Source organism: Hoplias malabaricus, chromosome 5, assembly GCF_029633855.1.
Source record: "Hoplias malabaricus isolate fHopMal1 chromosome 5, fHopMal1.hap1, whole genome shotgun sequence".
Classification (NCBI taxonomy): domain Eukaryota; kingdom Metazoa; phylum Chordata; class Actinopteri; order Characiformes; family Erythrinidae; genus Hoplias; species Hoplias malabaricus.
The window spans coordinates 16,224,825-16,251,417 of NC_089804.1; the positions used below are offsets into that span (position 1 = coordinate 16,224,825).

A 26,593-nucleotide genomic window follows, 5' to 3' on the forward strand; every position below is an offset into this window, starting at 1 on the left:
TATGTACTTATTTACAATGATTCCTAGGATATTATATTGATGTATAAACCTGAACCTGAAAAACATTGTGCGAAAGGCAGGAACACTCCCTGGACAAGGCACCACTCACATATTCATACCTATGGACATGTTGAACAGCCAATCAAACGTGCTTTTGGACTGCGTGAGAAACCTGGAGGAAACCTACGCGGACACAGGGAGTACAACCCCAGGATCATGGAGCTGTGTGACAGTGACACTACTTGTTGTGCTACTCCAATACAGCAATTTACAAATAAATAGTTAATCTATGTGGGTGTGTTTTGCACATAATTTACATATTTTAGCTCTCGGGAAAAGACTGGACTCTTTAGCCGAAGGGTTAAATCAATCATTCTCCATGTAGGAGAGGCTGGTTTAAACTGAGAACATGGAACAACTGGCTGGATATTTATGTTATTCTTTCACTGTGTAATTTAAAATAATCTGTTATTTCAGCACTAAAGAATTTCAGTAAAAACACAATTTTTTATAAAGCCCTTTTTGAAATAAGGGGGAAATCAACTCTGTATCACTATGGTGATATGTTTCTGTTCAAAAGGCAACTCCTGCAAAAATACGTTCCCATGCACTTTCATCAAACAATTTAGTAATTACATACACTGATAAAAACAACACAAGAGCAAGCTATCATCTGGCATGAGATAGCTGTGTTGATCCACACCCAATGTTTCCTGCCCTCAGCCACACACACACACACACACACACACACAATAGCCAGACAAGCTTTCATGTCCACCTCTAGAGTAATAAACCATGTGCAGTTATTTATGTCCTCGAGTTTGATAGCCAAGCAACACATGTCTGAGTTCATCAGGCCTATGGACAGGCCAGAAGGGCAATGTCTGGACTGTTAGTGTGTCCTCACACACACTGCTGAATGTGATGACTCAGCTGCCAGGAACTATAGATGTGTACTCATTATATTCAATGTACAAAAGTATAGGAGGAGGTATGTACTGTAAATAAAAGCTACATGTCCACATGTGAAATCAGTAACATGAGTACATTTAACAGCTCTTTATTTGAAATATTCCAGTCCCATAAACTGAGCAGGCTCTACACTCTGGACTCTTATAAACTGATAACCAACATCTTATTAGTGACCATTGGTTCATTCCTCGTGAACTATAACGACAACACCAAAGGCAAATGAAGCTTTGCCTAAGTCTTCAGACTCAGATTCAAACTTTAATATTTCATATTGGTATTTTGTAGCATTTTCTTATAACAGTGTAAAATATTAATATAGTCACTTATGCTAACATATTAATATATTTTAATACATTAATATATTCACTTTGTCAGGTACCTAGTGTGATTTGCATTACAAAGGCTATTTGATGTTGCTTTAAAACTGAGAAAACGACACACGAGCAGGAACACTGGGATGTTATATTCCCACCAGTTCCTGTTAAACAAACAGAAGGAACAGAAATTGGGACACCTTTAATTTGTAATTCCCTGCCCCTTTTCTTTTGGCAAATGATCCTTAGCAATGGGCTTTTCACCAACAGGCCATCTGTGGCAACGCTGGGATTTTCCGGTTGTAAGCTGTGACTTTTAAGCAACTGGGGCTATTTCTCAAATCAGTCTCTTGGTTGTGAATGCAGTTAAATGAATGAGGGAATTCAGACATTTCAGCACTTTCCCAAACTAGAAATAACACTAATGTCACCCAGTGCACCTTAAAATACAACAGTAAAGCATACATGGGCATACATAATATAACTATCCTGTTAAAAAATATACATCAATCTATCTGTTTGGAATTTTCCCAATATTCCCTGGATTCTTTCATAATTCCAGTAAATCGACCTCTTCTTCATGAACGAATCAAGTACTTTACTCTGATTCATAGACAGTAGTTCACTGGATCGTTCCCATTTACCACTCTGACCGTCTTCTAAACTTACTGTGTTGGTCCTTAACTGAAGTTATTGTTATAGGTGTTCATTAAAGTAACTTCCAAAATGATGTCTGGAAAAGAAAACATTCACACAAAGAAAACGTTTATAATTTTGTAGCTATGTAACCAATCACACACACCACTTGTACAAAGCTGAAAACTAGCTACCTAGCTAGCCTTAGCTAATTAGGCACATTTGTCTATTAACATTTTTAGCAAGGCTTGAAAGCAGAATATGTTTTGATCATGTTGGCGAACCTATGATACATTTACTTGTGGAGAGGTGTCTATAATTCAGCTTTTTCAAATTATGAAAGAAGCTTCTCAGACACTACAGCATAAAAAAGCTGCACTCCACCAGCTGTAACCACCGAGTGATGTCATGAAAAGTAGGAACCAAGTCATGGCGGGTCCATATCCTACACGGAATCACTGGGGACAAGGCAGCAACACCTTGCCCAGCCAATTCACCCACCAAGTTGTGTGTGGAAACAGGAGCACCCAGAGGAAACCCACACAGAGACAGGGAGAACACAGATAAGTGGTGCACAAAGACGAAAAAGCACTGCTACCACTGTTTAGAAGTAATTTTCAGGAAAAACCCCGGAGCCTTAAAAGTGGTTTAGGTGTAACTCTAAACGTTGGCATTCATTCAGTAAAATATTTCATGAATATGCAAAATGTCCCTTCCTCTTGCTCCACTAACCCCTCTGCCACTCGCCAGCAGCTCAATAGCCCCGCCCTGTACCTTTATGACGTAAGAAGCCATGGGTGTCTGAATCCACCTGCTTGTTTTTTTAGGACACTGCAGTTTCAAAGCAGAAATGTTCAACCACGGCACTGACTTATGATTTCACAAATGATGACGAAATATATAAACACTGGAGGCCTTTAGACCTGAGCTTGGTCGCTTTGTTTAGGGTTAGGGCTAAGAATATGAGACGAGAGCACTATGTAGACTCAGTAGGGGAGCGCCAGAGGTAGCCCTTGATTTGAGACCCGTGTTTCTGTGCCGTCCCTTTGTGTCTGTCGAGAAGAGTTTCCTTAGCACAGATAACATTAAAAAGTCCTGTAGTCTGCGAAATGCGACCTGCGTTTTAGCCACTACCCTGGGGCCCTCCGTGTTCAGTTACAGACGAACCGTGCCTTTAAATGTCAAGTGACAGGTTATTTATCTCTTGAACTAAAAGGCCAGAAGCTGTTACACTCCCAGCGTACTCACCGCCATCAGCGTAGGTCTCGGTGCCGTAGCCGTCCTGGAGCCCGTTGTTCCAGGTGCCCTCGTACCTAGCTCCACTCGTTAAACTGACGCGTGTGCCGTACCTGCCCTTAAAGCCATGCGTCCACTCGCCCTTGTAGACCCAGTGGCCTTTGGTCTCCACTCCAAGACCGTGGCGCTTTCCTTGGGACCAATAGCCTTCGTATGTGTTTCCGCTGGGCCAGGTGTAGACCCCCACCACCTCGAAGCCGTAATTCCAGGAGCCGGAGAACTCCCCCTGGCCTTTAGGTCCAGTGCAGATGCCGTGACCGTGCGCCTTACCGCCCTCCCATCCGCCACAGTAAGCCCCACCATCGTCAAACTCAAACCGACCTCCACTCATGCTCTCAAATCACACTGCAATTCACTGACAAACTACTACCCAGACTGGGCCAACAGGCCGAGCACACACCGAGCGTTTGTTTACGTGTAGTTAATCAGCTAAAACGCGTATAAGAATATCCTCAGTGTGGCACAGTCCCTTTCTGGAACTTCTCTCATGACTCAGCAACACCATTTGTTGTTGTCTCGTATATCCGTGAACTCCAAGTGTCAACTTTTTCTTCTTCTTCTTTGTATAATCCCTCAGGTTTCTGGTGCTTGAATTTGGTGGCGAACTTTCTTCAGATGCTTTAGTTTTTTCAGAGTGTGGTGAAGTGGCTGAAAGGAGAGAGAGAGGCTTTGCTTTGTCTTCAGTTACATGTTTAGTTTTGAGTCAGGCGAGCACTGCTGGTTTTAAACCGAATTGTCGAGCCGGTTGATTTACCATGGTTTTTAAAGGTGGCTCGACTAACAGTCCTCTCTACACTCCCTCCCTCTCTCTCTCTCTCTTTCTCTCTCTCTCTCTCCCCTGCCTCCCCCACTCTGTGCGCTGTTGTCTCCGCGCCTTCAGCAGAGTTTTCAACCAGCATAGTCCCAACAAGGCTTCCAGACCCTGAGCACCGTTCCAAAAATACAGCCCAATCCTCAGCCTGCCACCAGGCACTTTTAAAAAGCCCTGCCAGATCACTCGCAGCTGAGGGGGTGGGCGAGCATGTGGCCGTATCAGGTTCAGCCAAAAGCAGAGCCAAGTTTTACCGTGGATTCCCAAACAAAGTTGGAGTTGATGGAGTCGGGGTTAATATCATGCGCAGTTCGTGTTTTATTCACAGTGGGAATGGCTCAGCGAGCGGCTAACACCCATGCCATGGCGGTTATTTCTGACGTAAATGAAAAACAGTAAGTGCCTGAGACGAAGCGCGGGAACCAGTGCGCGTACAGGAGCGCGCCTGCCTTTGCGCATGCGCTTGGGCACTAAGCTGACAGTACACAGCAAATTCACCGCTGTTAAATCAACACTATTAGCGTTAACTTAACGCTAAGTGTTAAATTATTACACTAACAGTGTTAATTTAACACTAATAGTGTTGATTTAACACTTGTGAATATGCTGTGTACAAGTTGTCTATACATTTTTGTTACAAAACGTGTAAACGTATCCGCAAAAGTGCAGCCGTGGTTTTCAGGTACCAGTGTGTAGCTAAAAACATCTCATCCTTTGATATGAAGGGTGTTGAGTGGCTGTTTGCTACAGGTTTGCCGCAGTAACATCCTCAAGTATCAAGTTTTACACTACTGGAATACTGCTGTGAGGATTTGTTGGCATTCTGCCACAGCAACATTAATGAGCTCAGGTCCTTATGTTGGGTTAGTCCTTCATCATAAACAATCAAATTCAGGCATTGATGGAGGTATTAATGATTTACAAAAATTCTACAGACATGTAAAATGTACAGTTGAATGCCTGTGACAAAATGAGTGCACTTTAAAATAGTGTAAACCTTCACGCCATTATTCTATAAGAACCTAAAAGGTCAGAGGGCATTAGACCTCATGACAATTTGACAAACATTCGAGAATCCATTATCCCGTCATCTTTTATAGTTTTCATAATGGCGAAAAAGTATTTTTAATGTACTTCATCATTTAATACATGAGATGAAGCCATCAGATATTTCTCACTGGCTAAACATGAAACTTTCATATAACCCTGTTTTTACGTGGTCACGTTGTAAACACTACAAAGGTGTTGAAATTGTGTTGTACATCACTTTAAAGTGGACCATGATCAATGGAGTTTGATGAATGAGGATAAAAAGAGCCCACAGCGACCTCTTCTGCTCATGGACACTTTTACAGATAACTTTCAAATTACAAATAAAAAGTACATTTTGGGTTACTATAGTCCATTTACTATTCATCTTAAAAACTGTATTTAGGTTAATAAATATAGTTACAAATAATCATTCTGAATAAGGGTCTCTGGATTGGCCACATAGCATTAAATAAAATGTATGGATTTGTTTTAGATTTATTTCTGATTCTTATTTTTTATTTAATGATTGTTGTGGCATTTCTGTCTTGCTGATATTATAAAAAAAAAAAAAAAAAACTAATCTAATGTAAAGTTAAAGATTACAAACATTCAAATGTGTCCAGATGCATGAAACTGAAATGTCTAGCAGCTAAGACTCAATATTTTAATATGGTGTACATTTCAGATTTATGTGCTACATAACTAGCATTAGCAGAGCTTATGTTAAAATGTTATCCTCAGTGTCCTGCAATACATCAGTGGCTCCGAGTAAACAAGTGGCATTGCCATCTGTGTGTGTAACATGGCAGTCCTCCTCTCAGCACAACCACAGCACTACCAGTGAAGGTGTCTTTTATAGCTAGCATAGCAGATTTGCGTGGTTTGTGTTCTCCTCCAAGCGTGTTAAGTTGTCCAGTGGTGGGTTAAGAGCAGTTTGAGAAGAGTACATAGTTGGCTTTACACGTTTTACAAGCTTGTGTTTACTCTCACCTTCCCAGATTAGAGCCACTGTGATTGGGGAGGTTTTAGCTCGGGGTGAAAATGATGACTGTGGAAAGAAAACCGGGAAATCTAGTGTTGTGTTAGTGAGCTACAAATAGCATCAAGCTAACTCTGAACTAAGGCCCTGTCAACAGGGATACATTTATTTTTTAGGTTTATCTTTATGTTTTGGTCTCCACATCCACATGAAATCAGCATTTTATGTCACTAAAACGGAGGTTTTCGAAAACGCTCTCCAGTGTGGGTATTAAAAAACCCCCCACCTTTTTCACGGTTATTTTGGACGAATAAAACGGAAACGCTGACGTCACAGCGTACGCCTGTCTCGGGCTGAAATGCAAATACCTTACTTATATAGTGAAATCTTCAGTGTATATGCAGCTAGCACTAGGTTTCAGATTCCCATACAAAATGAAGCTGTATATAAATAGATAATGCACTATTAACGTCTAGATTCACTTATTTCTTGCCTTGCTTAGTGCACTACATAGGGAGTACAGAGTGATAATGCGTTTTAATGCAGCCGTTTTCGTATTCGTCTGGTCGTGTTTATTTTCAGAAACGTAGAGAGGAAAATCTCTTTTTTTTAAAAAAAAAAAATAACGGATGTGGACAGGTCTAATACAGAACCTGTTTGTGTTTTGGAAACTTTGGAAACTGTGCTTTTCGTTTGATTTATAGCTTCCGGTTTTTATTTATTTTAGCTGACTCTCTTCAGCACATCCTCCTTATCTAAAGATAATAGATATAATCAGTTCACTCCTGCGTCTTCATTATATTGTCGTCCATCCCCTTTCAGCACCATGGAGAGATATGAGAAGAGAGCACTCTCTGCTGGTTGACGTTAGGTATTGCACCTGAAGCAATACTAGGCCTGTAAAATCTTATTTAGTTTATTTTTTTCAAATGCTTAAAAGGAACGACATTAAAAGGGAAGTAAGGCACGGGTATTTTATTGAGCTAAAATCTTTACCAAATGCGTTAATTCACGCGCTCAACTTGTGCCAAAACAATGCCGGGAAGAAGGAAAACGACATATCATGTTCACATGTTCTTATTCCCCCCACCCGTTCATCACTGTCCTGCAGCACGGTAGTGGTCTCCTCTGACCTTCAAACTCTGGGCCGAGCATCATCGCGGGACAGGCCACTGCGCATGTTTGTTCTCCGTGATGTAACGCACGGTACACGGGCTAAATCGCGCCCGTGCTTCGGTGTGCGCGCGCGCCACTGCATGGATGCAGTGCGTCAGACCTTCCCGTGCCGTTCCCGTGTGTTCAGTCGCTTTTTGATTTGGAAAAGCGCCGGACCGGACCAAGGGCGTTCCGTCGACGATGCCCCACACGTGGTGCTGAAGCTGAAATCTCCTTCTCGCGGATCTCCTCTATTTTCTCATCCCTCCCTCCCGCTCTCTCTCTCTCTCTCTCTCTCTCTCTCTCTCTCTCTCTCTCTCTCTCTCTCTCTCACGCACTCCATCCTCTGTCATGGCGTCTTCCAACAACGTTACCCCCACCAACTGTAGCTGGTGGCCCATCTCAGCCATGGAGGAGGACGGCAAAATCCAGGACGGAGAAGACGGCCACGAACCCTCCATAGAGCACAAGCCGTTCTCCAAAGACAGGCTCGTGCTCTACCACTGGACGCAGTCGTTCAGCTCCCAGAAGGTACTAAACATAGCTGGGAAAATGGAGGAGAGCCTTAGCGGCACACTGCATGTTATGCGGTGGGTCTCTCTCCTCACACTGCAGACAGGTCTCATTCACATCCTCGTGCTGATGTAGGCTGCTGATAGGATTTAGTGTTCTACTCATAGCTTAAAGGGTTCCATGAGCTTATGAGTCCTTCAAGTTACATACATCTAGTAACGTGTCATTTGTAGACTCCCAGCAGTAGTCAGTGGTTTCCAGAGACTTAAATGTTTTCCAGAATTAATTCTCAGTCTCACTCAGGAGGCTAGTACTCACTGGTTAAAGTAACGTTGATTTAAACACTCCAGACTCTTTCTATGTTGCTTAATATTCAACTCCAGTCCTGCAGTCTGTATCCATATTGCTCTCGTGTTATTGTTGTGCACCCTGTGTTTCCCTGAGGGTTTATTCTTGCCTGTTGTTCTGAGGCTAGGACCAGAACTGAGAGACTCTGTGGTGAAGCCAAGTGTAAAAAGCTGTATTCTAATGCGGTTAAAACAGAAGTGAATTGAATTATTGTGATTGGTCACTCGGGAGCTAACATCTCCTCTGTGACTGCTTCACTGTAAGAGCTACTACCAAACATCGGAGAGGAAAATGATCTTCAGTCTCTTTACACAAACTGCAGCTCAAAACAGTTGGTCCGCTATGTGTATATAGGGAGTGTAACACAGTAAACAGTATAACAGAGCGTGAAGATATGAGTTCAGGCCGCTGTGCTTTGCTCCAGATCCTCCATCTGGGCTCCAGGAATAATTCATTAAAATGAGGGAGCAGTGAGCGGGATCATGAACAGACTGTGACTGTCAATGGCACTGAGATTGAGCTTCTTACTGGACGTTACGAGAAGCTGAAATTGAGAGCGGCCTGTCCAGGACAGCAGATCAGACAGTCTGCTCATATGTTAGCATTAAGACCAGTGCAGGGTATATGCAAATTGGTACAGGCGTTCCAGTCAAATATGATGATTTTAAATAATAAATATTAATCGATATACAACACCCTGCCCGAGACTTGACAAGGTACAGTGTATTAACCCTACACGATAAATATAAATAACATGCAAATAAAATGTTTCCTACCCTCCTCCGTAAGTTACATAGTGTAGTTTCTGCAGTGCTGTGCCCGGGGTAGCAGTGACAGAGGCTCTGTTCTCCCTTTTACTGGTCTGTGACAAATCACAGTGGTTTGGAAGCTGTAATTTTACTGTAAAATCACTACATTGTGTTCATTTAACAGACTTGTGTCTACAGTGTCTTAGAGCTCTCACATGTCTTTTGTTTTAGCTAATGAGACTTGTTTTAGGTAATGTTAGGTAATGAGTAATGTTACGGCGGCACGGTGGCGCAGCAGGTAGTGTCGCAGTCCACATCCCTAGGTTGCGAGTTCGATTCCCGCTCTGGGTGACTGTCTGTGAGGAGTGTGGTGTGTTCTCCCTGTGTCTGCGAGGGTTTCCTCCGGGTGACTGTCTGTGAGAAGTGTGGTGTGTTCTCCCTGTGTCTGCGTGGGTTTCCTCCGGATGACCGTCTGTGAGGAGTGTGGTGTGTTCTCCCTGTGTCCGCGTGGGTTTCCTCCGGGTGACTGTCTGTGAGCAGTGTGGTCTGTTCTCCCTGTGTCCGCGTGGGTTTCCTCCGGGTGACTGTCTGTGAGGAGTGTGGTGTGTTCTCCCTGTGTCCGCGTGGGTTTCCTCCAGGTGACTGTCTGTGCAGGTGATGTGTCCGCGTGGGTTTCCTCCGGGTGACTGTCTGTGAGGAGTGTGGTGTGTTCTCCCTGTGTCTGCGTGGGTTTCTTCCGGGTGACTGTCTGTGAGGAGTGTGGTGTGTTCTCCCTGTGTCTGCGTGGGTTTCCTCCGGGTGACTGTCTGTGAGGAATGTGGTGTGTTCTCCCTGTGTCCGCGCGGGTTTCCTCCGGGTGACTGTCTGTGAGGAGTGTGGTGTGTTCTCCCTGTGTCCACGTAGGTTTCCTCCGGGTGACTGTCTGTGAGAAGTGTGGTGTGTTCTCCCTGTGTCCACGTGGGTTTCCTCCGGGTGAGTGAATGTGTGAGCGTGTGTGTTGCCCTGTGAAGGACTGGCGCCCCCTCCAGGGTGTATTCCTGCCTTGCGCCCAATGATTCCAGGTAGGCTCTGGACCCACCGCGACCCTGAGCTGGATAAGCGCTTACAGATAATGAATGAGTAATGTTAGACAATAAATTATATGTAAATTAGCTTGTCTTATTTTTGTTCTAATCTATTTTCCAAACTTTCTTGATTAATCGAGTAGTAATTCCCATCCATTATGGAAATACTTTTAAAAAACATAGGAATAATGATCAAATAAAGATTGCCTTGAACCCTGATCAGACACTGGAGAGACTAAAAGGATGAATTAGATGATGTAGCAGATCTAGCCTGAAACAACACGTATACATTTAGTGTGATGCCATGTTCTTACCAGTGTAACTCTTCCTTTAATAAAGTTTCATTCCAGTGCATCAATTAAAAATAGCTCAGAAAGCTGAGTAGTTTCGAATGAAAAATGTCAGAGTGATGTTAGAATCATTGGTGCTTTCAGAAAAGCAGAAGTGGTCAAATAATATGATCAGCTTTCTGTGGAGAATCATCTGGTGCCGACTCAATAGTCTGCCTCAGAGAGGATAAATAGAAATGTCATTGCATTACTGTCAGTTAAAACAGATTAATATTGTACACAAAAAAGGGCTGAGCACTGAAGCAAGCGCTAGTATCTAGTCTATGTCAGTTTTCATAAAAACGTGCCCCTTGTTCTCTGTGACTTAATCACAGGTTTTTAGGGTGACTTTAAAGGTAAGTCTGTGTCTGGCTGTGAAAGGCTTCTGTTTCATATATAATGATAAAGGCCTTTGGAATGTGCAGAACTGTCATACACTGGCTGATAAGGATAAGGAAATCCGCTAATTGCTGCTGTTATCATCGTATGGCGAGGGCTCCTTTGCTTGTTATCTTAGCTACAGCTCAGTGAATCAGTGAATGGTTTCTTGGCTGTATTTAAGACAACAGATTTTCTCGCTAAAACAACAGAATGCAGAGTAGATGTCAGCTTGTAGACAATCAGCATTAATCTGCTTTAGGCTCCAGAGTCACTAATGCAAGCTTTGTTCTTCTCCCCTCCTCAAATAACCTGTTGTAAAAGATGCTTAGAAACCTGTAATTGAATATAATTAAACAGAAGTGTATTGTTCTAGTTTTGTTAATGCCATCTGAGCTGAAGGCCTGTGAAACGACTTTTAATAAAATGTACTCAGCTGTTATTTGGGAGATTTAAAATACTGAAATGTGTTTAAACTTACAGAGGTGTGGATGGTTCTGATATGAGATTAAAAAAAGAAGTTCTTATAAAAATATAATATAATGATATTTGAAAAGTAGTGGTGGTGCAGCAGGTAGGTGTCGCAGTCACACAGCTCCAGGGACCTGGAGGTTGTGGGTTCGATTCCCGCTCCGGGTGACTGTCTGTGAGGAGTGTGGTGTGTTCTCCCTGTGTCTGCGTGGGTTTCCTCCGGGTGCTCCGGTTTCCTCCCACAGTCCAAAAACACACGTTGGTAGGTGCATTGGCAATTCAAAAGTGTCCGTAGGTGTGAGTGTGTGAGTGAATGTGTGTGTGTGTGTGTGTGTGTTGCCCTGTGAAGGACTGGCGCCCCCTCCAGGGTGTATTCCCGCCTTGCGCCCAATGATTCCAGGTAGGCTCTGGACCCACCACAATCCTGAACTAGATAAGGGTTACAGATAATGAATAAATGAATGAATGATATTTGAAAAGTGATATGATCAAGAAAGAGCCCAGAAAATTATAGTTACTTAACAAAGATAATAAAAATAATAAAATGAATAAGTAGAAGGGTAGCACAATTCTGACACGTATAATATTCCCTGTCCAGGGTGTGTTCCTGCCTTGCGCCCAGTGATTCTGACCCAGCTCGATCTTGATCAGGATAAAGTGGTTACAGAAGATGAATGAATGAATGATATTGTTATAAAAATATAAAATATTTTTGGTAACATTCAGTCATTGTCTGTAAGCGCTTACACAGTTCAGGGTCGCGGTGGGTCCGCAGCCTACCTGGAATCATTGGGCGCAAGGCAGGAACACACCCTGGAGGGGGCACCAGTCCTTCACAGGGCGACACACACTCAAACATTACTTTGGTGACATGTTTATAAGATGTGCATATACAGCACACACACATTTACACAGTTTGTTATAGGTCAGTATTAAAGAAAAAGCAAAAATAAGTCAATATTACCCACCTATGGAGCAGGAATAGAACAACATCCTCATCTCAGATCATGCTTTTCAATATTTGAAGTTCTCTCTGTTGTCTACAGAACTCCAGATGCTTTCGCTCTTCCATGAGCAGAGAGAGTGAGAGAAAGCCTAGCATACCGGACAGAGACAATTCTTTTAATGTTGGGGCTTTGTAAACACCTCAGACCAGTTTTGAGCATGAAAACAGACTGGAGAGCTAACAAATGGTGAGGAAACATCCATTCCTGAGCCCTTATTCCCTTATTTCTTCCCAGTAGGAATTAAGAATGTTCAATAGCATAGTATCTAGATCCTGTTAGGCTGTGGACTGATGTTGTTCCCATTGTAGTTACTGCTGTAATAAGCAGCAATGTGGAGTACAGTGGATTTACTGTAATTCAAATGAAGTTACCTTTGGTTTATTGATTTTGAATTCATTTCACACATGGATCGTTCCTCTTGTATGTGTTATTGGACTTGGAATGTAAGAGGAAATCTCAGATGACATGAAAAAATATGACCAGTCAGGGATATTCAAGGAGAGAAAGACCACTCTTCATCTTTTTCATGTAGTTTACAAAAGAGCCAAAGTGTACCATTACATGCTCTATGTAATATAGTATTAGAGTAGTTTAGCCCTGTTTGGATGCTAATATCTAAACTCTAAAGTGCAAGGGTGTAATTCCAGGGCTGGGAACCACTGTACTAGACTAGCTAATACTCTCTGCTACGAAGAAAACTAACAAGTGAAGGACTGTGGGATCCTGCCTTGTAAATATGGTCCTGTGAATGTGAATAGGTTTAGCATAAAACAACCATACTTTATTTGAATAATACTACTATTGCTAACAATAATAATGTCTGGAAAAAGACATTTAATTTTGCACACACAGTTTGTTTTTCAATTCTCAATTGGAAAGCATTAACTCAACACACAGGAGCAGCTGCACATGAGTCTTTGGTCACCATGCCCTATACCAAACGTTGACTAAAAATGTATAAAGCCCCCAGCATTGGACTCTGGAGCAGTGACAGTATGTTTTCTGGAGTCATTCAGTGTCATGGGATGTGTGGAAGTGGTATTTATGATCCAAAGCCAAACATGCAACTTTCTTAATGCTCTTGTGGTTGAGTGCCATTCCAGCATCTAGTCTGTAGCCTTCCCAAAGTAGTTACACTGTCAGAGTAAACGCTAGGTGCTTACGTACACAGCTAAATGTAAATAACATTATTTCTACGGTTGTGAGGCAGGTTTTTGTATTCGTTTTCTATAACTGCTTCATTCTGTTCACAGTTGCAGTGGGTCCAGAGCCTACTTAGAATCATTGAGCGCAAGGCAGGAACACATCATGGACAGGGCGCTAAAACATCATAGGGTGTCATGCATTCACACATACACCTATGGACAATTTTGCATGACCAATCCACATCCGTATCCTTGGACTGTGGGAGGAAACCCACACAGACACTGGGGGAACACACCAAACTCCTCACATACCGTCACCAGGCGTTGAACCCACAAGCCCCTGGACCCTGTAGCTATGTGACAGTGAAACTACGTGTTTCACCACTTTATGTTTGTATTAAATCAGTGTAAACTGAGATGTGTTTGATAAAAATGTGTAAGCAATTTGTTTATCTTTATAAACGCTATCTGGAAACCACACCACTTTTCTGTGCTTTAGTCTCAGTCTGCTGTGGTGCTCAGACTAATTATGGCCATGGAGAGAAATCCCTAAAGCCTAATGTGGAATTAATGCCCTTCAAAGAAAATTACATGGATCTAGTTCATCAGGATTGCTATGAGAGTGGTGTTTTTTTTTGAGGCCCTAAGTTGTATGTTATTAATCGGTAAATGGTTGGGAATATTGACATGAAAGCATTTTCCAACGTGACTCGTCATGCAGACCTGTCTGTGATTAGAAAATCGCCTGATTTGCAAGAGCTTGTACTAATTGCAGTTATTTCTGCAATCGTTAGCTTTCACAGTTGTGAAATAGTTAATTTTGTACATGGTGTTGTATTATATTGGGACGTGAAACCTCTTACGGGCTCCGGCCTATACTCACTTACTCATCCACACATACTCATGCACTCACAGTTAGTAGCTGCATCACAAGGAGAGCTAGTTCTCATATGCTCCTTCACGATTAGGGACTGCTCTACAAGGGAGTGGTATTCTGCTTCGCGTCACAGACACTTTGTGTCTTAGTTAAGGGTAGCTCAAGCTCATTTTGTCCTCAGCTATGCACTCATACAAGGGCTGCTTTTTCAGGGTAGTTTGGCCCACCCAGGAAAATCTATATACTAGCATAATTGAAAAGTACTGCATAATTTTGACATAAAAATAATGATTCTCCCTGTGTCTGCATGGGTTTCCTCCGGGTGACTGTCTGTGAGGAGTGTGGTGTGTTCTCCCTGTGTCTGCGTGGGTTTCCTCCGGGTGACTGTCTGTGAGGAGTGTGGTGTGTTCTCCCTGTGTCTGCGTGGGTTTCCTCCGGGTGACTGTCTGTGAGGAGTGTGGTGTGTTCTCCCTGTGTCTGCGTGGGTTTCCTCCGGGTGCTCCGGTTTCCTCCCACAGTCCAAAAACACACGTTGGTAGGTTGATTGGCGACTCGTGAGTGTGTGAGTGACTGTGTGTGTGAGTGTGTGTGTTGCCCTGTGAAGGACTGGCGCCCCCTCCAGGGTGTGTTCCTGCCTTGTGCCCAATGATTACAGGTAGGATCTGGACCCACCGTGACCCTGAATTGGATAAGCGCTTACAGATAATGGATGGATGGACAGACATTCTATATCCACCGAACAGACACAGGCATTGTTTAGATTATGTCTTCAATGCATTTACGGCTAAACAAACATACAATAGAGTTGGTCAAATCTATTTTTAAAAATATATTCTTAAAAGCATTGTTCTTTTAAAATGAATTAAAGTCTATAGTGTATTTATTTATGAATATATTCTTGCTAGTTCTGTGTTTTTTAATGGCTGTTTATATGTAGTTATCTCCGATATATCAGTTGCAGCCAGACACCTGTAATAACTTTTGAGTGGTATCTATGAAAAGAAAACAAAGAACAATGTCAGACATTTGTACTGTTATATGTAAGACCCAGGCTTTGAACTGGACTGTGTTTTCTGACAGGTGCGTCTTGTGATCAACGAGAAGGGTCTGCTGTGTGAGGAGCGGGACGTGAGCCTCCCTCTGACTGAGCACAAGGAGCCCTGGTTCATGAGGCTCAACCTGGGAGAGGAGGTGCCTGTCTTCATCCATGGAGACACCATCGTCAGCGACTACAACCAGATCATCGAGTACTTAGAGACCAACTTTGTGGGTGGTGAGCATTAGATTCAAAATATCCTAACAGAGTACCGCATGTGCAACAGAAAACTATTACCTCCAGTGTTACCTGAGGCATGGATAACATGGGTGGCATTGGACAGAGGGCTGAGTGGTTTAGTTTGGTCATGGTCTGTAAGACGAAACAGAATTATTCTTTCAAATGATGATGCTGAAAGAAATGCAAATCGGGCTTCAAAAATTCACACACTGTTTTGCGTCATGTTCAGAAGCTGCAGGGGTGCAGGCAGGTTGCAACTTCCTGTAAGCTGATTCATCTTAATTAAATATTAGCTGTGTCAGGCAAATTCAATCACAGTGGTGGTGCTGTCTGTGGGTACACAATTATGGATAAGGAGGCACAAAGCCCCGAGGGGCCCCAGTGTTGATAGGGATGGCTGGCAGATGCTCTTTCAGGCATTTTGAGGTCAATATCAGCAATCAGCAGAATCAGCAGTCCAGGATAAAGCTGCATATTTAATATCCCAAGTCTGTTGGGCTTAGCCTGAAATCAGCAGAGCATCCACAGATAGGTGTTATTCTTCTCCAGCAGAGAAGATCTCTGTTGATCATTGGACAATTGGCGCACTTAAGTAAAGGATTTACTTGAGCAATGAACCAACTCTCAAAGCACCAACTACAGGGGTAAAATCACTAGGTCTCTATGGTTTAGTGGCTATGTGGTGACTATTGGCACTTATCCTCTGCATGGTCCCTACTTGACACATCTCGGTTCTACTCTGCTCTTTTGCTTTTCCAGTGAATGAATGAATTCAGGCGAATCTGGTACCTGGAACCGGGGTCTATTTTTAGTCCCTGCTGGCTCCTGGAACCTGAATAGGACTAAGCATGACTTGAACAACCCTTGAAGAGTGCTAGGTGGCAAGAGATACTCATCCACACACCAAAATGCAGACATCCAGCACAAATAACACATTTGTTTTTATCTGAACTTGGGTGCGGAGCTATGTTCAGTTCCAAAAAACAACAACACTCAATCAATGAGAAAACAACACTTAACTTGATCACTGAGATTGCTGTGGTTTCCAAAGCCTGTGGCTCCCATTAGGGACCATGCGTTATGACATTGGCTACTGATGTGGGGGGTGGGGATTTATAGTTTAAAAGCCACCCAGTTACTAAGCGAGTAGAGCCGAGCGGAGTCAAGTAGGGTAGATACCATACGGTAGGAAAGCGTCATTGTACCATAAATATTATGGTGATTGGTTTGAGGCATTAGTAGAGCAGGTCCATAGATGTTGAGGATGTCTGATGACTAGAAACCAGAGGCTTTGCTAATATGTCGTCAAGATCAAATTGTTTGCTGGCACTGGAGACATTTCCTGATATCAGTGGTCAAACATGGCTCCCAGTCTTTATCAAGGCACTGTCCTTTTATATAAAATTGGTTTATATAATCACTCAGTCCCTAGCCCTTAAAGTCTCATCTTGTAAACTTCACCTGAGCTGATACAATAATGGAATGGCCTTTAAAATGACGTTGGGGATTTTGAAACGGCTCTTTGCCATACATGGACCTTGCTGTTCATCCACAGTTTCTGGTTTGGCTGCCATCTGTTACTACAACTTAATGAGCAACCTGCTGTAGTAGGCACTAGATAGTCATAAAATCTGTGTAGAATAAAACAACAGATGAACAAGAGAGGCAGCAGCTGACATGTTTACAATGTCCCATCGCTAGGAGTAAGAGATTTGTGATGTTAGAAGAAACCCAAAAGTCTTGCTAATAGATTTCCTGACTGATATCGCCTATCCTAAGCTACATTTCTTCATTTCTGATCTTGAAGGAGTAAGAGCACCGAAAGTCTTCCTGTCCTGACACATTTGATTTAGCTCATCAGCTAATGAATAAGCTCTGCATGAGTTGGATAAGGAAGACTGGAGCAAGTGGCCCTCGAGGACTGCAAAGGAAGGTGACTGATGGTGAAGAGGAACTACTTCACTGCTAAAAGCCCAAGCACATATTCATCCTGCATGGTCACCGAGCTCTAATATGTGCTTTTGACTAGCTATGACTGGATGCCTTTGAAGAATTCCTGTATTATATGGTGCTTAAATTATTCTGTACATGTTTTTAATGCATTTTCAGCACTGTAATTCTGAATGCAAGTAAGGAGGAATGAAACATGGTCACTTCTCCGAGTTTCTCCCCCAAGGCTTTTCACGATCATCCGTCCATGTAGGCAGTGCTAAATGAGATAACCAGTAGGCAGTAGTCTTCAAGTAACTTCCCCCCAGTGGAGTAGCTTCATAAATAAAGACTAAATGAAGTGTTCTGGGCCTGAGATGGACTGGCTCCATGGTTTCTGCCTTGTGCCCAACAATTCCAGTTAGTATCCAGACCCTCAGGGACCCCGATCAGAATACATGAAAAAATAAATGGAGATTTCTGGGTGGATAATATGCAAAGCAGAATTTCTCATTTTAGCAGCTAATTTAAGCCAAAATGAAGTGTGTCCATCAGGAGTAGTGGTCGGGTACATACTCTTGACAATTGCTTGAGAAACCCTTGAGCTTTAGATGCCCAGATATGATATTCCTGTTTTTTTTTAAAACACTGACCAGCCAGAAATATTCATTTTTTAGGTATAAGCCTCTATCTCAGTACAGTTGGGGACTTAACATTTACATTATTTTAAGTAATGCCACGTGGAACCTCCTAATGGCCATTTTTGTTTGTCAGGGTTGCCTAATAAAGGAGCAGGGATTTGAGCGATTATGATTACTCGCTTCAGTGTGCACACTAATAGATTATTTACATATTATTTCCAAAGGACCTGCCCCAGTTGTGCCTCACAGATGCATGTGAACCATTTAAAAGAAAGTACTCAGCAGGCCGAAGAGTCCATAGACTACTGAAGCCCTGTCATTGTTGTGTTATTTGCCCATATCATGCCCATATTTGGAATGGGGTGGAAATCACAGATGGATTTGGAGGACAACTCTCCATTTCCTGGAAAAAAAACCACAACATTATTCCTCCCTATTAATGACTGTAAACATAACTGTATAATTTAAAATAGTAAATAATAATATGCATTGAACATTTTGCTAATAATTTTTTTTGCTTGTTTCTTATTTTACCTTAAGTTACTTGGGCTTGATCACTGATCCTGTCTATCTCCAAAATACCTTTGTAATAAATGTTTATCTTCGTCATGGTTTTACATTAAGAATCTGTTAGATAAGATCACGCCACTATGCCCATGTATAGGCACCTACAGGCTATCCTTGATATTACTGGTCAATTACCATTGACCTTAAAACAGCAGTACTTTGCCATCCTCTTAAGAAATGTAACTGTTCATTTCCCCCCCTTATAACCAAATGTATGCCCATGTTAGGAATTCCTGGTCCTGTTTTCTGAACGAAAGAAATGAAAGAAAATTCAAATTTTGTAGTCACCAAATTTATGTGGGTACAATGAGTGTAAATCGATATTCTTCAGTAAAGGTCTTGTGATTGGTGCCAGCGCCTCATGGCTTTGAGCTATGTGGTGGATATGGAACCACCAGCCATGACCTGATTTGGAGGGGCTGTCTTGTGCTTTAATTTGTAATGAAGTCTGGCAGCATGGACTGTGGCCACTCCTCTCTGGGAACACAGAGCCTAAAGATTGACTGCTGACAGGACGATAGAAATAGCAGCACACACTTCACTGGAGAACTGCAACATGCTTCAGTGTGTAGCGTTGTGTAATGGAACCTGTGTGAACCTGGACTAAGCAGCAGGTGCCTGAGTCCGGTTAATAAAATTTTGCTTCTTGCTGAATGTGCTTATGTTTTTTGACAAGTGTATAAGGTTTATGGCAGCTTTTATGCTTGTGTAAAAATATGCTGAATATGTTCCTTTAGTAGGGAGCATTGTTGTTAAGAGGGTCTTATCAGGGCGTGTCTTTTTGCATAAAAGAAAGCAAGGTACTGCATTGACACTGTGCTTCCATGAGGCTGCAGGCTTTCACCCTGTGCAGAGTTCTCCAAGCCCTAATATAGTCGTTTATATATAATATAGAAAGTCTTTTACTCAGGGTGGCACGGTGGCACAGCAGGTAGTGTCGCAGTCACACAGCTCCAGGGGCCTGGAGGTTGTGGGTTTGATTCCTGCTCCGGGTGACTGTCTGTGAGGAGTGTGGTGTGTTCTCCCTGTGTCTGCGTGGGTTTCCTCCGGGTGACTGTCTGTGAGGAGTGTGGTGTGTTCTCCCTGTGTCTGCGTGGGTTTCCTCCGGGTGCTCCGGTTTCCTCCCACAGTCCAAAAACACATGTTGGTAGGTGGATTGGCCGTGGCAAAAGTGTGTGTGAATGTGTGTGTGTGCCTGTGTTGCCCTGTGAAGGACTAGCGCCCCCTCCAGGGTGTATTCCCACCTTGCGCCCAATGATTCCAGGTAGGCTCTGGACCCACCCCGACCCTGAACTGGATAAGGGTTACAGATAATGAATGAATGAACGAAAGTCTTTTACACCTCCTATAAAGTTGCTATTTTGGAGATGGACTAGCACCCTGTCCAGGGTTCCTGCCTGTCTCCCAGTGATTCCTGGAAGGCTCCAGGACCACCATGACCCTGAACAGGACAAAGTGATTAAAGAAATTAAGGAATGAACCATCTATGGAGTTATGTGAAAGTGAGGGCCATTCTACACAGTAAAAGAGAGAGTCGAATTGTCCCATTTGACAACTGCAACCCTCATTAGCCCCAATCTGCCATGTTTCTCCTGGTTTGCACTAGACATAGCAACGCTAATTGTTGAGGTATACATTTCCATCTCTTGCAGCTTCAGTGCAAAGACACTAATTGGTGTCGAATAAATAATGTTGAGTAAAACTGAGTAAAGTCTATGTTTTGAACATTCCCATTACTGCAGGCTAAACACTGACTTGTGCAGTGCCATTGGGAGGGACCAAGAACTTCAGAGTTCAGCAACAGGGGACAGTTCTGCGGCTGCTCTCTGAGCCTGTTTCACATCTCCTCTTGAGTCTGGTGGACATGTGCCGGACAGCCGGCAGGGCAAAGGCTGATTAGTCAGCAGACTGGAGCTCAGCCAGGTGCTTCTAGGCCTTCCACTTGTCCCGAAGCACAGAGAGGTGCAGACAAGTTGAGACGCTTCAACTCTATCTTCCCTTTCAGACTCTGATTCTGTCTGTAACTATAGAGAGTGCTTTATCTCTTCTGGTTTGTTTGTTTTAAAACCAAAACTTTGGCTAAATGTGGCTATTTGTTTCAACCCAGCATTGGCAGCATCTGCAAAAGTGTATTCCTGGGTTAGCATTTGTTTTGGTGGTAGTAGCTCAGAATGGGCCAAGCATTGGTTTAGTATTGTTTTATAACATGTAGTGCTTTTACGTCATTAAATACAGTGTACAATATAAAGCACTAAAAAAGTGAGGTAGTATGTTACAGTGATTTCACCCCAATCAAGGATCGCTGTTGCAGCAAATGAAGTGAAGCAGAAATTATGACCAAATGTTGTAATGTGCTTAGGTGTCTGAGAAATAGAATAAATAGAAAAAAACAACAACAACAAAACGTGTTTACACCTCTAAACTGGTTTCAAACTTTTGTTACCAAGCAAGTTCCAACTGGTGCTTTGCATTAACAAACCTGCCTAAATGGATGCTAAGCTAAATGAGTCAGCATCCATTACGGTCAGGTTTTTACATGCAAATCACCTCATGGAACTGGCGGGTGCCTCATTCACTCGTGGTTTTAAGATACTGAGTTAAAAGCTAGTTCTATGGAGTGCTTCATTTTCTAAAAAACCCATCAAACTGGCTGCTATGCACAATGAGCTAGGGTCCTAATGCTGTACTTATGCAACAGAAAGTTCTCTCAAATGTGTTTGTTTTATGCATCGCTATGTGAAACTCCGGAAACAATATGCATTTTATAAAGGGTGAGCGTGATAGAAAAATCGCTGTGTCACAGCACCAGCAGGTGCTTTAAAGCAAGCTGCATGCTCAGAGTGAACAATGCAGCATTCGGGACAAATGAATGCATACACATAGATTTGATATTATTGGAGATTAATATTGGGTTCAGTGTCAGAATGTACCAGAATATTCGAAGACAGTGATGTATGAAACGTTTCTACGCACTGCATTTATGTCGGGCCTAAATAAAGAAAGAGAAGGGAAGGAGGGGTGATGGTGTGTTGCTTTATTTACGTATAGTTTATAGAGAGAACTGGAACTTATATAGTGCGCTGTAACTTCTTCACAGGATACATTTTTTATTTAATGAATTTCCAATTTCATATCAATTTCCAATTGATATGTTTTTGTATTTTTACCCAATTTTCTCCACAATTTACTTGTCATCTTATTCACTGTTAGCTGGGACTCCCACAGTCACACAATACTGCCACCTTCAGGACACGTGAAACCAGCAAACCATTCTATTCGAACCACTGCTATCACAGAGCCACTGGACAACTCCAATGTTTTGGATTAGAATGCTAACAGTATAGGTTTGTCATTGTTAGCTTACAGAAGCCTATTTGCATTGTGAGGGGAGAAGAAGGGTCAGACACGCTGACATGAAGTTTTACATTTGCTGTAGTCTGTAACTTAACCCTGAAAACTCTGTGTGTGTGTTTTTCCACAGAAACGGTAGCCCAGCTTATTCCAGATAAAAGCAGTCCCATGTACGCCCGGGTACAGCAGTACAGAGAGCTTCTGGACGGCCTGCCCATGGACGCCTACACACACGGCTGCATCCTCCACCCAGAACTCACCATTGACTCCATGATCCCAAAGTACGCCACTGCTGAAATACGTAGTAAGTGATGAAACAATTAAGTGTTTTCTGGGAACTCCTGCTCGTAGAATAGATGGTGGTTTGAGGCCATCATTAAAAACTTGTCTGCGCTGAGATGACAATTGTAGAATAAGTTGTTCAGTAATAAGTTCATTAATGACCATTCAACATTAAAGTCCAGCATTGCCTCTTGTCCTACCTGGTAATCCACATAAGAAGTCATCTTTCATGATTTTATTAACAAAATGGTAGTGTCTCTGACACAGAGCTCCAGGGACCTGGGGTCCTGGGTTCTATAATTACCTCAGGTCTCTGTCTGGGATGGGTCTTGTGTGTTCCCTGCCTTAAATTCCCACTTTGTGGCCAGTGATTCTGGGTAATCTATGGACCCACCGTGACCCTGAACTGCATAAGGGTTACAAACAATGGCTGAATGAATGAATGAATGAACGAATGAATGAATGAATGGCCCTAAAAGCAACATCGACGATTCTGGGAAACTGCTGTTTTCTCTGGTTTGTTTACATTCAAAAGCTATGTGTCTTTTAAGGTGGAAATGTATTTTTGAGCGACAAAATGTTTGAATTTCCACAGAATCTCATTTGTTACTCGAGTTGTTCAGTAACCCTTTCTGTCTGTGAACTGTTATGCAGTTAGCGCTCTCCAGAATTTGGTTCCAAATTTAATTCGAAAATAAGTCAATATTACACAGCTGTGGAGCAGGAATTGAGCAATATCCTCATCTCAGGTTGTATTTTGTAAATGTTTGGAAGCGTCTCGTTTGTCTAAACACCTCCAGATGTTTTCTCTGCCGTGAGCAAAGAGAGAGAAACACTAGCATACCATTAATCGTTTAGCCATTTACTGACACTGGGACTTTGTACACACATTAGACCAGTTTCCCGCACACAAACAGACTGGAGAGCTAGCAAATGGTGAGGAAACATCCTTAGAATTTAATAATGTTTTAAAAATTAAAATCATGCACGTTGCCTTTAGAAAACCATGGCCAATTAACACGTAATCTAACATATATATGGGATCCATAAAGATATGACATCGAAGGGTGGTGTTGAATCCACTTCAGACATGTGAGTGTAGTTTTAGGAGTAAAATACAAATAAAAAGGTGGCCCTATATTTTCCGTCTGATGTTTCTCACAAGGACATGGAACTAAGGGGAGCTTCAGATGTTGTGGCAGGAGCCACAGTAATGCTACGACGCTAGCTGCTTTATGTAGAGACTGATTTTAAATCTGCCGTACTTTTTCTAAACCACATTACTCAGACCTCACACAATGAACAGGGCAATAAATCAAGGTCAAAGTTGTGATCCAGCCCAAAGTTTTTCAGTGGAGTCTATTAGGTTGTGGAAGCCCTGAATAATTGCTAATAAATCTCCTTTATGGCAAATTTTGTTGGATAGAGTCCCTTTGCAGGATGATGTTTATCTGAGGCATTGATTTGATTTTCCTGTGTTAAAATCTTATTAAAATCTTTAATTAGTTGTCAAGTCTGTTTAAAACATGGAGGAAAATTATGGCCCATTCCTGCCCTCTGCAGTGTTCACAATGGAACGCTTCGAGTGTCCTGCAGCTTTTATATCTTAAATCTAGAAGGGTCCACCTTTACCTTTGTGTCTTCTGCATTCATGTAAAATTGGGGGTGATCAACAAAGTTTGGGGACAGCTATAGCCTTCCTAATTAATGGAGATAGCATGGATGGGTTACTTTTATCAATAATATTCTGGTCGGACCTACAGTTGTTTGCTTGTTGTTTTTATTCATGAAGTGATCCAAATGAAATGACTCATCCTCGTAAGATCCTCGGCACGTAGGTAAACAAAGCTTAAGAATGTGAAGCTATGGAGATAACTGTGATTTTTATCCCTCCAAGGACACTTGGCCAATGCAGCATCTGAACTGATGAAGCTAGACCACGAGGAACCACAACTGACAGAGCCATACCTCTCCAAGCAGAAAAAACTCATGGTGAGTTTGGGGAACGAATTTTGGTTATTGAATTCAGCTAGTACAATCTGACACAGTAATGACTGAAAAGCAGCTTAACGTTCATGAGTCCAGCATAGAAAAGTTTAGAAAAGCGTTAGAAAAGAAAACAATGTTTAAAGAAGGGGCGGCATGGTGGCGCAGCAGGTAGTATCACACAGCTCCAGGGACTTGTGGGTTTGATTCCCGCTCCGGGTGACTGTCTGTGAGGAGTTGGAGTGTTCTCCCTGTGTCTGCGTGGGTTTCCTCCGGGTGCTCCGGTTTCCTCCCACAGTCCAAAAACACACGTTGGTAGGTGGATTGGTGAGTGAATGTGTGTGTATTGCCCTGTGAAGGACTGGCGCCCCCTCCAGGGTGTATTCCCGCCTTGCGCCCAATGATTCCAGGTAGGCTCTGAACACACCGTGACCCTGAACTAGATAAGGGTTACAGATAATGAATGAATGAATATTTAAAGAAAATGTCTGTTTTACCCTACTGCTACATTTGGTTTGACATTTTCATTATGAATTTACTGAACATTGAACAGTCCTTAGCCAATTTCTTAGATCAGATAGTTATAATACAAACTGATCTTAGGTTAGCTACTAACTCCATTATAGATATGACCTGATATTACTGTTGAACTTCAGTTAAATCAGTACAGCCAGCCTTGGTCAAAATCACCTTTATATCTTCAAATGAGAAGTGAAATGAGAGGAAGTCAAACAAGAGTGTGGTTTACAACATTCGTTTCTCTATCAGTCACATTCATGCTTGACGTCACTGAAGCATAAAAGGCTAAAACACATCTTCACCAATGCCAGGACAGAAGATTCGGTTGCATGGAGGATATGTTTACAGACTTTTCTTGCTTTCCCAGGCAAAAATCTTGGACCATGACAATGTGAACAACCTGAAGAAGATCCTTAGTGAGTTGGCAATGGTGCTAGACCAAGTGGAAGCAGAACTTGAGAAGAGAAAACTGGAATATCAAGGTAAGTTTTTTTATGTTAACACATACTGATTCAGACGTGATCTGCTGCTTAATTTCTGGCCATGGAAGTCTGCTTTGGTAGCATTCAAGCTGAAACAGAATGTGTTTAAATGGCACCACACAGGACACTACACAGGGTTTACAGTCTGAGAAAATACTGTGTGTCTAAGCAGTTTGAAAGATTTGTCGTGGTAAAAATGGCTGATTTAAGCTTTAAGAGAAGGATTGTTTTGAATTTGCCAAACTTCCATGTTGTGACTCCACTCTCCTTGTCCTCCAACAGGTCAGAAGTGTGAACTGTGGCTTTGTGGACCAGACTTTACACTAGCTGATATATCTCTCGGGGCCACATTGCACAGGCTCAAGTTCTTGGGACTCTCAAAGAAATACTGGGAGGACGGCAGTCGACCCAACCTCCAGTCGTTTTTCGATCGGGTGCAGAAGCGCTATGCTTTCCGCAAGGTGCTGGGAGACATCCACACTACTTTACTATCAGCAGTTCTACCCAATGCTTTCCGAATGGTAAAAAAGAAGCCGCCGTCCTTCTTTGGGGCCTCCTTCTTAATGGGGTCCCTAGGGGGGATGGGCTATTTTGCCTATTGGTTTTTAAAAAAGAAATACATGTAGTGAATGCCCTCCTGTTGTGGTCCGTGTCTGTGTATTTGTGTGATGTTGCAACTTTTTCTGTACCAGATATTTTACGACAGCAGGAGAAATACGCTGTGCAGAGAACACACTACTATCTGGGTGAACAAAGAGAATAAGAACATTCCATGAAAAAGGAATTCTTCTTAACAGCACATTTTCTGGTAATCAATGCCTTTAAACCTTTTCATTTCTAATTTTCGTTCTCCCAACATGCACCAATTAGGTCAGGGTTTTGCGTTAATTTATAGCTTGCATACAGCCTGATTATAGTCATCTAATTGAAATATCACCACCCAATTTAAAAGCACTACAAATTCCTGCCTTTTTTCCCCCATTTATAGCATCATATGCCTAATTACTCTAGCATGACACTTTCTCCTTAACACTGTATTAGCTGTATCTCATATTTTAGGCATTCACCTTTTTGCACTTTACTCTACCATTGGTTTAGGGTTTCTCATTCAAACCCTGACAATTAAAGGAACACTATGATATTTCTGCTGCAGCCAGATACTGCCAAACTTAATATGGAATTCACATTTGTTCACTCTCACTCAGTGTAGGTGCAGAGGCACTTAGAATTTTCTTTAGTAGAATGTATCACATCAACGTTGGCACCTGGATGAATGGAGACTGATGGCTGACTTGTGTTGTGAGATAATTAAGGTCACGTTTAAAAAGTAAGTGGTGGGTGTTATTAATGCTGGGGTGGATATTTTTAGACCTCAAGGAAGGCAATGCAGTCGACACACACTATGGCTCTCCAACTGCAGGTCTGTAAGACCCGTTTGACCTACTGTTTTTGTTGTTATAACAGATGTGAGTCCACAAACGTCA

General features: G+C 42.4%; 2 protein-coding genes across 5 annotated transcripts in view; one reads left to right on the forward strand and one right to left on the reverse strand.

Moving 5' to 3' along the window:
* Nucleotides 1-4,278, reverse strand: part of jph2 (junctophilin 2) — a 24,341-nt gene extending 20,063 nt beyond the window's left edge. For both annotated transcript variants that reach the window (XM_066671406.1, XM_066671407.1), the window contains exon 1: nt 3,171-4,278. In XM_066671406.1, coding sequence (XP_066527503.1) covers nt 3,171-3,549 — 379 coding nt within the window. In that variant the 5' untranslated portion in view covers nt 3,550-4,278. The remainder of the gene's footprint in view (nt 1-3,170) is intronic.
* gdap1l1 (ganglioside induced differentiation associated protein 1-like 1) lies at nt 3,407-26,498 on the forward strand. Of its 3 annotated transcripts, none has more exons than XM_066671412.1 (6): nt 3,407-3,507; nt 15,157-15,349; nt 21,971-22,144; nt 24,020-24,114; nt 24,995-25,109; nt 25,392-26,498. In XM_066671412.1, exons 2-6 carry the CDS (start codon nt 15,244-15,246, stop codon nt 25,733-25,735), a joined length of 834 nt encoding a protein of 277 aa, XP_066527509.1. In that variant the 5' UTR covers nt 3,407-3,507; nt 15,157-15,243; the 3' UTR covers nt 25,736-26,498. The 3 variants fall into 3 exon arrangements, with proteins under 3 accessions (XP_066527509.1, XP_066527510.1, XP_066527507.1); XM_066671413.1 differs by lacking the exon at nt 3,407-3,507 and adding an exon at nt 4,787-4,892; XM_066671410.1 differs by lacking the exon at nt 3,407-3,507 and adding an exon at nt 7,139-7,726.
* The last annotated feature ends 95 nt before the right edge of the window (nt 26,499-26,593 follow it).